The following is an 11,535-nucleotide window of genomic DNA, read 5'->3' as shown; positions in this document are numbered from 1 at the left end:
GAAAGTGGGGAGCGGCATGCAAGAAAGTGTTCACAATTTGAGAGTACAGTTCCATTTGAAGGGCAGCATGCTCCTAGACTTTTTTTTTTTTTATTATATACTAAAGGTTTTCAATGTTATTGAAAAATTATTGATCATGTAGCACAATAATAGAAAAATTAATAGTACGACGGTCATCTGCATATGCAGAGGCTCTATCATCCAAGCATGCATTGAGGGAACGGATGTGAAATCCTACATGGAATGACAGCAAATCATGGGCAGGCATCTTCTTCCTTGTACATACAGCGACCTGCTTGCTGCCTCGGTAAAAGCCGTGCTGGCCCAGTGCCTCATCAGAAGAAACACTTATTGTAAATCCCTTTTTCCAGAAGCCTTTGGTCCGTTTATAACCGAGTGTTTCCAGAGTGGGAACGCTCGGGGGACCTGCAGCGCGGTCCCCGCGGCGGTACCTCGGTGACTCCTCCGCGCCGCGGGGGGCGCTGTGGCCCGGCCCCGCTCGCCTCACGTAGCACCGCCGGCGCATCCTCCGGCCCGACACGCGTTCAGGAAGTCGGGCAGCCTCACTCCCCCTCGCCCTCCTCCTCTTCTTCTTCTTCTTCCTCCTCCTCCTCTCCTTGCTCCTTCTCCTCCGGCCACGCCCCTCGCCGCCCGCTCTCAGCCAATCACCGCGCCAGTTTTCGGTCCCGGCGCGTCTCCCGCCCCTCTAGGGAAGCGCCGGGGCTCCTGATTGGCTGCGGGGTCCGGCCGCGCGGCGGGAGCGGTGCCGAGCGCGGGGCGCGCTCCCGGGCTGCGCGGCGGGAGCGCGCCTGCGGGGGGCTGCACCTGCGGCCGCCGCGGGGCGGGGCGGGGCGGGAGCGCGGGCGGGCGGCGAGCGCGGAAATGCCGCGGCGGCGGCGGCCGGGTCAGCGCAGGTAACCCCGGGTGCCGGCAGGCATCCTCCCCTCCGTGCCCGCCCCCAGCGCCGGGAGCCTCGCCCCGGCGGCCGCGCCTCCGCTCCGGGATACCTCCGCACCTGGGACGCGCCCGCTGCCGGGAGGATGGCACAGCCCGCGGCGGAGGAGGCGTGTGGCTGCGCCGCCGCCGCACCGGGAGACGACGGCGAGGAGATGAACGGCAGGAAGGTGGCTCTGATCACCGGCATCACCGGGCAGGTAACGGCGGGGGCTCCCCTCGTTCATGTGCCCTCCCGGCGGCGGAGGGAGAGGGAGAGGGGATGGGAAGGAGCCGCCCCGAGGTGCCCGCTGGCAGTCGTGACTGGGGCCGGCCGTGGGAGAGGAGCAGCGGAGTGCTCTGCGTGGGTCTGCCCGGCACCTTCGCTCCCGGGCCCCGGGGCACATCCCCGCGGGGGCGTTCCCAGCCCGGTGACTGCTTCCCTTCCCCGTTGGTGCCGCCAGTTTCACGCCGGGCTGGAGCTCCCTCTGACAGCCCTGGCTGGGTTAGAGTCGGACAGACCACCTCGTGGGTTGGGCTTGTCTGCCGCGGGGGTCTGTAGTGTTCTTCAACTGGTGTGAACAGGATGGGGTGCAACGCTTTTTATGTCTCGTGCCTGGAGTGCCTTACAGTAGTCTGTACCAGGAATTCCTAAGAAATCAGCTAAACCTGTGCAGGGGTGAGGTGTGAAGTGAGCGTCGCTGAGAAAGGAGCCGCACCTAGGAAAGAGAGTACAAGGAGCCAGTGTTGGGACTCTTCATCCTGACTGTTTGCAGTGGGGAAGGTACCAGTGCAGGTGTGAGGCAGCCAGCGTTGGTTGTGACCTGATCAGGCTTGTCACTCAGAAGGGGTGCTTGTCACTTTTCACCGTGACACACTGGGCAGCCATGCAGTTACAGTCAGTACTGCTTTATACTGAAACCTGAATGGGTGACAAAAGTGTTTCGCCAGGCCACCTGTTTTGTATTCGTGTGCATTCATTGCAGTCTCCAATTTTTTTGGCTGTATTGCTCATAGGGATAATGATGCTCTCAGAGTCCTGGTGCTTTAAGCAGAAGGTGCAGGAGAGAGATGGCATGGAAAGAGAAAGAAAATCACAATTTCCCTTGGAGCAACTTGTGCATGATGAAAAAAGATATGATGGTGGTGAGTTTTAACCTGGTGAGGCGTGCAGGAGGGTTGGTATGTGCAATCTGTGGCTTGTGCTGCTGCGCTTCCAGTAGGCAGCTGGGATAGTTGGTTGGACTGTTTGTGCCCACAGAGATCTGCATTGCTCTGTCTTTGCTGGAAAGTGGGTGCTAAATGAAAAGTAGTCCTGGACATGCTTACTCTTATTTCAGGAACATCTTATTTGCAATGTAGATACCTCCCACTACCTGGAAAAAATTGATCTCCTTGCACATTGCTTATCTCTGGGAAGATGCTGGTACTGAATGACTTCTGCTTAGAGGGTGTATCTCCTGTAATTGGTATAACTTATTAAGTAAGTAATGTATAGTAGCCATTAAGGCTCATTTTAGAGTCCCAGTAGAACAGCATTTTTTCTTTATGGCTTGCATTTAGTCAGTGACAGCTTCATACATGGAAGAACTTCTTCCCCTTCAACTGTGACTTGTCCTGGTATGTTTGCTGGTCCACTGTGAGGTGCTGGTGTGGATTGTTGAGAAGTCCATGAGCACTGTGAAAAAGTACATGTCAAAACAAACGTGTTGCTCTTTTAGTCTAAGACAGTCAATGCTGTCTCTCTTTCTATTTTATAGTGGAAGACCCAATGGGTTCTTTGTGAGGGAGTAAATCCAGAGACTGGCTTTTCATCTGCTATCTGAGAGAACCCGCACTGTGCTTTGAACATTCACCTGCTGCTTATGTTTTGCCTCCTTATGCCTGGTCTTGTGTGTTCTTGCCACACTTCTTGGTCCATGCTCTTCTCATCAGGGTTAGCAGGTGTCTGCCAATAGCAGTCTGGGGAGAACCCTCCAAGGGGCTGTCTGACATGGAGATGTAAGTATGTCTGAGAAGAGGAAAAACTAATGATCTCTGTGTACTAACACTTTTGCTTGATGTTTATTTCTAGCAAGAGCACAGTCAGAGCTTTCCCAAGGACTCCTTTGGTGCTGTGTGAAAAGTCTTCCAGGTTGTTGGCAGAAGTGCATTTCTCTTCATCAAAGATAGTAAGTTAGAGGCCTGTAGCTACAACACCATGATTCTTTCAGTACTGTCTTCTCTATATTACTTTGTCTATTTTCAAAGCAGCTCTTCCTTCTTAGCTTGACTTTTGACAGGCATATTATTTATCATTGGAACATGTGAAGAACCAGAGCTAGGAAAGGCCTTTGTTGGGGTCCTGTATTTCTCCATAATTCTGAGCTCTGCTGCCAGGATTCCTGGTCCATCTGTTTTCTTAGATGAATTTTAAAGAAAGTCATGTACTATTTGTTCCTTATCCCTCTTTGAAGAGGCTCACCCAGAAATGGGGGACTTGGATTTTGTTTCCTGTGTGAGAAAGGGAGACTTGGATGTCCCTGTCCCTGAAGAAACAGTACAATATGTTTGTAAACTTAGTTACCATGCGTAAAATGTACAAATATGCTGAAGTAGAAGCTAGAGCTCAGGCTTTGTCTCTCCCAGGCAATTATTTTAACAACTGTGTAAAGAGTATTTTCAAATTCTCCTTTTAACTGGTGCACTTTCGAGGTGGGAGATAAAGGCTTGGATCTCTTCAGACTGAAGGTGATATAAAACAGAATTGGATGGTAAACTCCCTGTATTTAAACTGTGCCCTTTCTGCTACAGCAAAAAGTGAGCTGGCACAGTTGTATTGTATAAGTAACCTGCTTTTGTTTGTGTGTGGCCACTGTACTCTGAGAGTGTTTGCTGAAGTAATGGCCTGGAGGCCTGGCACATAAGGATAGGTAAAAGATAAGTATTGAGCTGGATGTGGACCATGACAGTTTTGGGCAATTGTGGAGTAGGGCCTTTGTTGTTAGAGTACTCATGGGCCAAGTGAGGTGCTGCTTGAACTGTAACAGCCCTTCCTGAGTTGAGATGATGCCAAGTGTGCTTAATCATAATGTTGGAATTAGACAACTCACTATTTTTTAGAACGTCTGTGTAACCATGAACATGTGAATTGTTCACCTTTTCCACTGACAAAAGTTGGGGGTTTCTTTCTAGGATGGAAAAAGAGTTTAGCGCACATAGTTAGTTATACGTTGATAATGGAGCAATTGACTGACGATGCAGCTTTTAACTGAAACATAAAATAGAGATATGGCACAACTGAAACTTTGATTAAGGGACTTTTAATGGGGTTCATGAGACTTTACAGCATGCCAGAGAAAGATGGGCTGTCTGCACAAGTTCTTCTGTTTAGTGAGAGACTGGAGGCACATGCCATTTGCCAGCTTAACTTCACCCGTTAATGAAATCAGTTCTGGTGACTTGCTTTTCTTTCTAGATAGAAGATGTTTAGAGGACAGGTATCTGCAATGGTGAATGTGTTACTGATAAGAAGGTGAGTTTGACCTCTGGCCAAATAACAGAGGAGTTTGCTGTATGCGTGGTGAAGCTACAATGGAGAGCAAATTTCATAATTCTATGATCAGGACTTAAATGTCGTTCTGGCTCCAAGGGCTGAACCTTGGTTTCTATTAAATCAAAGCAGATGTATCAACCTCTACAAATTCTGCGTTTGCCCTTGGAGTTATGGTGAAATCAGTATCATTCTAGCACTTGCATTGCTGATAAGAGACTCTAAGCACATAGGCAGTGGTGTTATATACTCCTTTTGCAGTATTGAGATTTCTCTTATCTTTCTCACACCACAGCAGTGGGACAAACCACATTTCACTGTTTTGCTAAAATGACTTCCAGAGTGAGGCAGTTGCTGTGGTTAGATGGATGAAATATTTCTGAAGTGTCATGTAGGTATTGGTCTGCTGGTAGACTACTTGTGAGTAATGCATAGCACTTTTTTCTTCATTTAAAGAGAAGCATTTAAAATTAAACAGGCCTCTTGTATGTGTTTAAGTGAAAATACTTTTTTAAAAAAATCTCAAAGAGCTTGAATATGACTACTTTAAGAGTGTTTTCACAATGCAAAATAAATGTGCTGGACTTTTCAAACCTTGGTAACTTGAAGAGTTACTCTGTAAAAATCGGAGTTTTTAATCAAATACTAGTATTTGATTAAAAACGTAATTCTAGTTATGCAAACATGGCTTGCTGCTTATACCAGGAAGCTACTAAAGCAGTACACTTTTAAAGCATTGTTTTCTAGACCTTGTGACTAAATATCTGTTAAAATTGCACTTAAATATCTATTCAGAATGTCTGATTGCACTGCAGTCATTCTGATTGTCTTTCTTATACTGATACTTGTATAAGTATTTAGATATTTGACTTCTTGGAAAAGTACCAAGAAATAATCTGAGCCTAACTATGAGGTTGTATGTTGATGTTTCTACTTCTCCCACTTGGCCCCTGGATTATGAGCAGTAAATAATACCTATCTGCATCTGGTGCTTTCCTAGGAGAGACAGTAAGGTAGACCAAGATAGTTCAGCAGGCACTTCAAAGCTCAGTTTTGTATGAAGCAATGCATTAGAGCTCAGTGTCAGTATATGCCCTGAGGCTATTGCAAACGGTAGATGAAGGGAGCAGTTGTGCCTCTGCCTTGTGAGAGTTCTTACAGCGGCAATACTAGCCCCATCCTCTGCTCCTTTGCCTGCAGTTCTGTCAAATACAGCTTCCATTTGGCAAAACTTAAGGCAGCAACCTCAGAACTTCCAACCAAGCCTGAAAAGAGCTTAAAGTGTTGGGTCTGCCTCTGTCTTTCGTATCGAAAGTTCAGTTGCTTACAGCCTTTGCTATTCCTCTAACACACCGAACCCTTATACATGTGTACTGCAAGTTTCATGCCACAATTACAGTTTACAGTTGGAGAAAGGTTAACTGTATCAAGAGGGAGGGAAAAAAAACATACTGAGAAAAGATCTGCAGTTATAAATTGAGGTCAAGTTGTTTGTTTTTTTTTTAAAATTTGGCTGTTGAGATGAAACTGAGCAAGACAGACTCAGTGGGGCAAAGTACAGTAATAACAGAACATGAGTCATTGCTTAGTATAAAAAAAAAAAACAAAACCTGAAACAAATAGCTGGTATGGAGTCATATACTACAAAACTCTTTGATATTCTGCGGCTAAAATAAAATAAATGTTACTTGGAGAAGAGCTGTATAGAAAACAGTCAAACAATGTTTATGAAAGTTTCTTTCAGTATTGTGGTCAAATGGTGAGGTGGGAATCTGTGTCACTGGAGAATGTGTGTATACCTGAAAAACACAGGTAGAGAAACATTATAGCCTGTTGTACCAGAGACAGGATGTTAGTTTGCCAGGAAAAGGATAAAATCGGAAGGATGGGTTTTTCGCATTGAAATAGGAGAATAATCTTTGCTGAAACTGGCTAAAGGTAAATATTAGCATTGCTGCCTTTTCATTAAAACAAATAGTCTTAGTTTCTGAGTAAAGCTAAATATTAGTATTGCTGCCTGTTCATTTAAACAAATATTGTCTTGGTTGAAGCCAAGTACTCTATTTCAGTTTCTGTCTCTAAGTAGCCAAGAGTTGCCTTGAGTGAGGATTTCATGTGCATTGAACATCCTTATCATAGTTTGAGGATGCAGAGATGTAGGAACACTCAATTTGGCCACAAACTTAAATGCAAGAAACTTCTTTTAAACTTGTGAGGTTATGTGCTCTTTTGGGGTGTTTTTTATTGGATTGGTTTGTTTTAAATGATGAGGGTGTCTAGCACAGAAGAAACTGCCTATAGAAGTTGAGTGTCTGTCCCTGGAGGTACCCAAACCAAATTGGACATGGCCCTAAGCAGCCTGTACTTGTTTACCCTGTCTTCAGCAGGGATCTTGAACTGCACAGAAGTCCCTGTCTATATAAGGTTGTATGATATTACGAGCACTCCACAGGATTGGAAGTGGAACCACCTGCAGTTTGTAACAAGATGGCATAAGGGGCTTTTTGAAAATAATTTGCAGTAAATGAATAGTGGCTCTGGCATGAAACTAAGCTTTCCTAAAATATAATTCCAGGTATTTTCCCTTTACAGGATGTAAATGAAAAGTGCTGCTATTGATTGTCACCCAGAACTCTTGAGAAAAAGGTATTTTACTGAGTAAAGTAGTATAACAAATACTGAAGTGGAAGACTAGAATACTTGCTGAAAACAGAGACCCTATTTATACAAAGATGCCTGATTTTTGATTGCCTTGACTCCCTTTTGGAAAAAGGAGGGCTACTACATAGACTATTTCAAATTCTGCATTAATAGCCGTCTATAAATACATGGTTCAATGCTTTACTCTTTCATATGATTTATACTCTACACCAGTATGTGAAGATTGACAGGGCTTTTGTCTTCTTCTAGGACTGGGAGTCCAGGACTTTGGTTGCTTTCTGTGCCTGCCTGGGGTAGCCCATCTATATTCCATTGCCTTTCAGAATAATGCAGTCAGTGATGGCATTTGAACATGAGTTACCTAGAAGATATTCACAATAAAAAGTATTACTGATACAGGATTAGTTCATGTGTGCCTCGATGTATTAACTTCCGTTTTTTCCTTCCACCTTTGTGCAGCTTTGCTCAGTGTTTGTGACTGCCAGTGAAGTCTGTTCTTTAGCTGTATACTGGAGGAGGAAGTTCTGGTAGCCTGGCTCAGCTAGCAGGCTTTCAATTTGAGGACCAGTGCAGGCAGCCTGATTCCTTGTGTTTGAACATGATGTATGCAGGATGTGGATTGTCAAACATTGAGAACACCAAGTGAATCATAAGGTACTGTATGCTGTGATGTGTACCTACTGTGAATGTAGATAAAATACTGAAAGTGTTCCAGGAAAAAGAAAATGCTGAAGTTCATGTTAATGGTGCTGAGGTATGAAACAGATCTACGCATGGTGACCAAATAGGGTTTGGGAAGATGACTTCCTCCAGGCAACATTTCTCATGACATCTGATGCTGTGGTTAGTGGCTATTTGCCACTCCTGCCTGGACTGACAGTCCAGGAGAACAGAATATCCCATTGGCAGCAGCATGCAGCTTGTTTAAGCTTTAACTGTTTTGGAATTTTTAAATTTAATTAAGACTGGTGACTGCTGGCATAGACAGAACCTGGAGTTCTTTGTTTCCTAAAGTTTTAAAGAGCTAAAGCCTCCTCTTCTCAATGTGCCTACAGCCAATCCAGTCTGAATAGAGAACTCTTGTAAAAATCTTTTCCATGTGACTTGATCTTCTACCACTAAATTTTGGTCTTTTTTTTCCCCCTCTGATTCTCTCTTTCAGATCCTTTTGTCTGTTGAGCTTTCTGCACAAGGGAGTCGGTTTTTTAGAAAATAGATAGCTATGCAGAAGGGCAAGGAAAAATGGAGTACTTGAACCTGCTGATGGCCTATGTGAGAAACACATCAAAAGCTACCACTGTGATCCCTATAAATAATAAATAAAAGGTTGAATAAAAGGCTTTTCAGTGCAGTTGTGATACTGGTGTTCATCCTAGTGGTGCTTCCTGTTGCTCAAGACAAAACACCTTGTCTTTGAGGAGTACCAAGGCTGGGTTTCTTTGCACTTGCCTATGCTTTCATTCAGTCTGGGAGGCAGGAAGTACTTTCTTTCTCTTGGCAATTCTTAGCAACCATATCCCAAGTTCTTCAGACTTCTGGGTCTGGAGTAGAGTCCTGATTAAGTGACTGTTCTTACAAGCTTGTCAGCTCAGTTTCTCCCACACTGTTGCAGCACAACTCAGGCTTATTTTGGAAAGCACAACTTCCTTGAAGCACTGGGTGGATGACGGCACAAGAGCAAGGTGGCAGCATGGTCGATGTCCAGCTTCCTCTTTCACAGGTGTATGTTCTCTCTTGCTCTAAATCTCTTCTTGCTACTTTGGTTGCTTTTTAGCCAAGTGAGCAAAATAAAAAGATTTTCTTTCTCTTCAATATTTTTGTCACCTCCTGCCTCTTTCATATGAATCCACTGATTGTTTTTTCAGAACCTCTGGTAAGGAATTCCTTTGGGTCGTATATATGTGATTTGGAGGATGCAGTTATGTCCAAATCTTTCAGTTAAGCAAAATCGTAGAAGGTGAAGTGAAAGAGTGGAATTCTCTCCAGTTTCCCGTTCCTATTACTGGAAGCCCTTATGGCTTGTTCCTTTTGAGGGTGTTCACAGGCTTTACAACTAAATCCACAATGAAGCTTTTGTAAAGGCTGCCAAACAAATTGATCTGAACTGGCTTATCTTTTGTCACCTGTGTTTTCACATGTGTTAAGCAACTGAACTTCCTCCTATGCAGCTTGAATGTTGTAACAATTTTAATTTAGTCACAAATACATGCAAATCAGTATACCCAAGGCAGGCTTCCTTTTTCAGGAGTATTTATTGTTAAAGTCTCATTTTTTTTTTTTTTTTTTTTTTATGGGAAATAAGATTTTTTCCTTGTAACTCAGTGTCATTTGACAGTAAGCAAAGTAAGTGTAAAAACCCATCCATTGACTTTGATATGGTTGCAGTTAGTTCAGTGAAGGACATTAGACACTGTGTACCCTGAGACAACTCCATTTTGATGAATAATGGTACATTTGAATTGTGCAGTCAAAGTTACTTGTGATATTGTCAGCTACTTCATTACAATGCTCAGCTAAGCCCACTGGTCCAACAGGTATGTCAGCTGCAAAGAGATGCTTGGCTTGGATGTGGAATGCCATAGATCTTGGCCTTTTGCAAAGAGTATCCAAGTAGATAAACCAGCTTGTGCTGTATTTGCCAGGCTTGAACACCTTTGAAACAACAGGGAAAAAAATATGCTTGTTCTAGAAAAATCTGGCTAACCACTAAGTGTGGCAAGATATAGTAAAATTTTAGGAAATGTTTCTGTAGGGCTTTTCTTCAGCTGTCGTTTGACCAATTTGCTGTTGCTTGGAAATTCTTCTCAAAGGAGAATTCCTACAGCCTGTGTGGTGAATTCTAATGCAGAAGGAAAAAATTATACCATGTTAAGTGTCTAGGTGAGTGCTTTTGCTGTAATGAGAAGATGCCTTGTTTCTGCTGCATGTGACACCTGTACAGCTGTTAAAGAGGTGCCTCTTGGCTCTTAATTATGCCTCAGGTAAATGGTAACTGTTCCTGTGTATTCAGAGGCAGTCTGAGGTAGCATGTCACCATACTGCAAAGGAAGCCTTAAACCACCCAACCCCCAATTTAGAAAACAGTAGACAGTTTTTTTTTATTTGTATCCTAGGATGTCTGAAGCTGTGCCAGAAGTACCTTGAAGACATTTACCACTTTATGAATGGAAATAAGCCTTTCCCAAGGTGTACAGACTGGTATATATGTCTTGGAGAAAATAAAACCCAAAGTCAAGAAGGAAATACTTCTGACTGCTCCTATATGTACTTCTCCCCCCCACCCCCTTTCTCCTGAGTTTTATTTTTCTAGTTTTATATGCTGCAGTCCCTTCTGACTGTTACTCTTAAGTTTTACTGTAAACTTCTGCTGGTGCTATTCTGGAACTGGGTAGCAATATCTGACTGTTTAGGTTGCTCTTTGTCAAATTACAGACATGCTGTCAGGAGTGTGGTTATTTTGTTTATTTTTTTTCCCTAGCATTTGCTTGGTCCACAAAGAATCTCTTCAGATGCATCAGCAATGTGTGCCTTCATCAGTGATGCTGCTGATGACCCATAACTTCCTCTTAATTGAGATTTCTCTGTTGAAAGGATAAGAAACAGACACCATATCTTTGGCTGCTGATTGTTGTCCTTGCTTTCTTTAGCACTGATATCTCTCTAAGAGCATAAACATTACTGTGGAGCATGTTTGGTTTTGAAAGCAGAAATTTCTGGGTATACTGTCTGGATTTCATACAACTAAATAATTGTGGTTTTGATGTCAGTGTAATTCTTTCCATAATTACACAGTAATAGCCTGTCAATGTATTCCTGCCAAAATTTAGCATGCTGTTTGCCTCTGAAGTTAAACACCATTAAAATACTACAAGATAAACAGTGCAAAAGGGATATAGAACTCTTCAAGCCTGCATGCTCACTGTACTCTTCCATCTTTGAGGTCTCTCTGAGGTTTCTCTGCCCCATGGGCATGCTTGAAAAGGTGCAGCTGAGAAGCTTCTTTGTGGTGCTGATTTGACTGTTACTGGTCAAGCATTGCTCTGCTGAAGCCCAAGCCTGGTCTGTGTGAGCAAACCTTTACAGCCTCTTGGCTAAAGAGCGGTTTTGTTCCCCTCAGTGTTTGCAATGATACTGGAAGCTGTTCCAGAATCTTGCTGGTCTTTGAAAAAGCAGTGGGGACTCTGTAGATCTGCAGGCTCAGTAAAATATGTAATTTTATTTTTGAAGGCAAAATAAGGTTGGAAAATTGTTCTGATATGTGAAGGCAAGGAAGTTACAAAGACTAAGAGTTAAACGTTGTTTTATGCCCTTGCTAGTCCATTTTAGGAAAACAGTCATACTTGCAGCTGATCCAAGACTGAAAAGTTGTGACTGTGTGGTTTTGCTTCGTGTGTTTAATTTCTTGTGGT

General features: G+C 43.7%; 1 protein-coding gene and 1 long non-coding RNA gene across 2 annotated transcripts in view; both read left to right on the top strand.

The window, feature by feature from the left end:
- Positions 1-857: 857 nt before the first annotated feature.
- The window catches only part of GMDS (GDP-mannose 4,6-dehydratase), a 407,972-nt gene continuing 397,294 nt past the window's right edge, over positions 858-11,535 (top strand). The window contains exon 1 of the mRNA XM_053950230.1: positions 858-1,154. Within this exon, the coding sequence (XP_053806205.1) occupies positions 1,041-1,154 (114 nt within the window). The 5' untranslated portion in view covers positions 858-1,040. The remainder of the gene's footprint in view (positions 1,155-11,535) is intronic.
- On the top strand, positions 4,366-8,466 carry LOC128792095 (uncharacterized). Its single transcript, XR_008432305.1, has 4 exons — positions 4,366-4,447; positions 7,058-7,111; positions 7,586-7,780; positions 8,289-8,466. It is a non-coding gene; the product is annotated as an uncharacterized LOC128792095 (long non-coding RNA).

The sequence above is a fragment of the Vidua chalybeata genome, chromosome 1, assembly GCF_026979565.1.
Source record: "Vidua chalybeata isolate OUT-0048 chromosome 1, bVidCha1 merged haplotype, whole genome shotgun sequence".
NCBI classification, from domain to species: Eukaryota; Metazoa; Chordata; class Aves; order Passeriformes; family Viduidae; genus Vidua; species Vidua chalybeata.
Note: the sequence above shows the minus strand (reverse complement) of the source record. Positions and strands in the feature narration are given on the sequence as shown.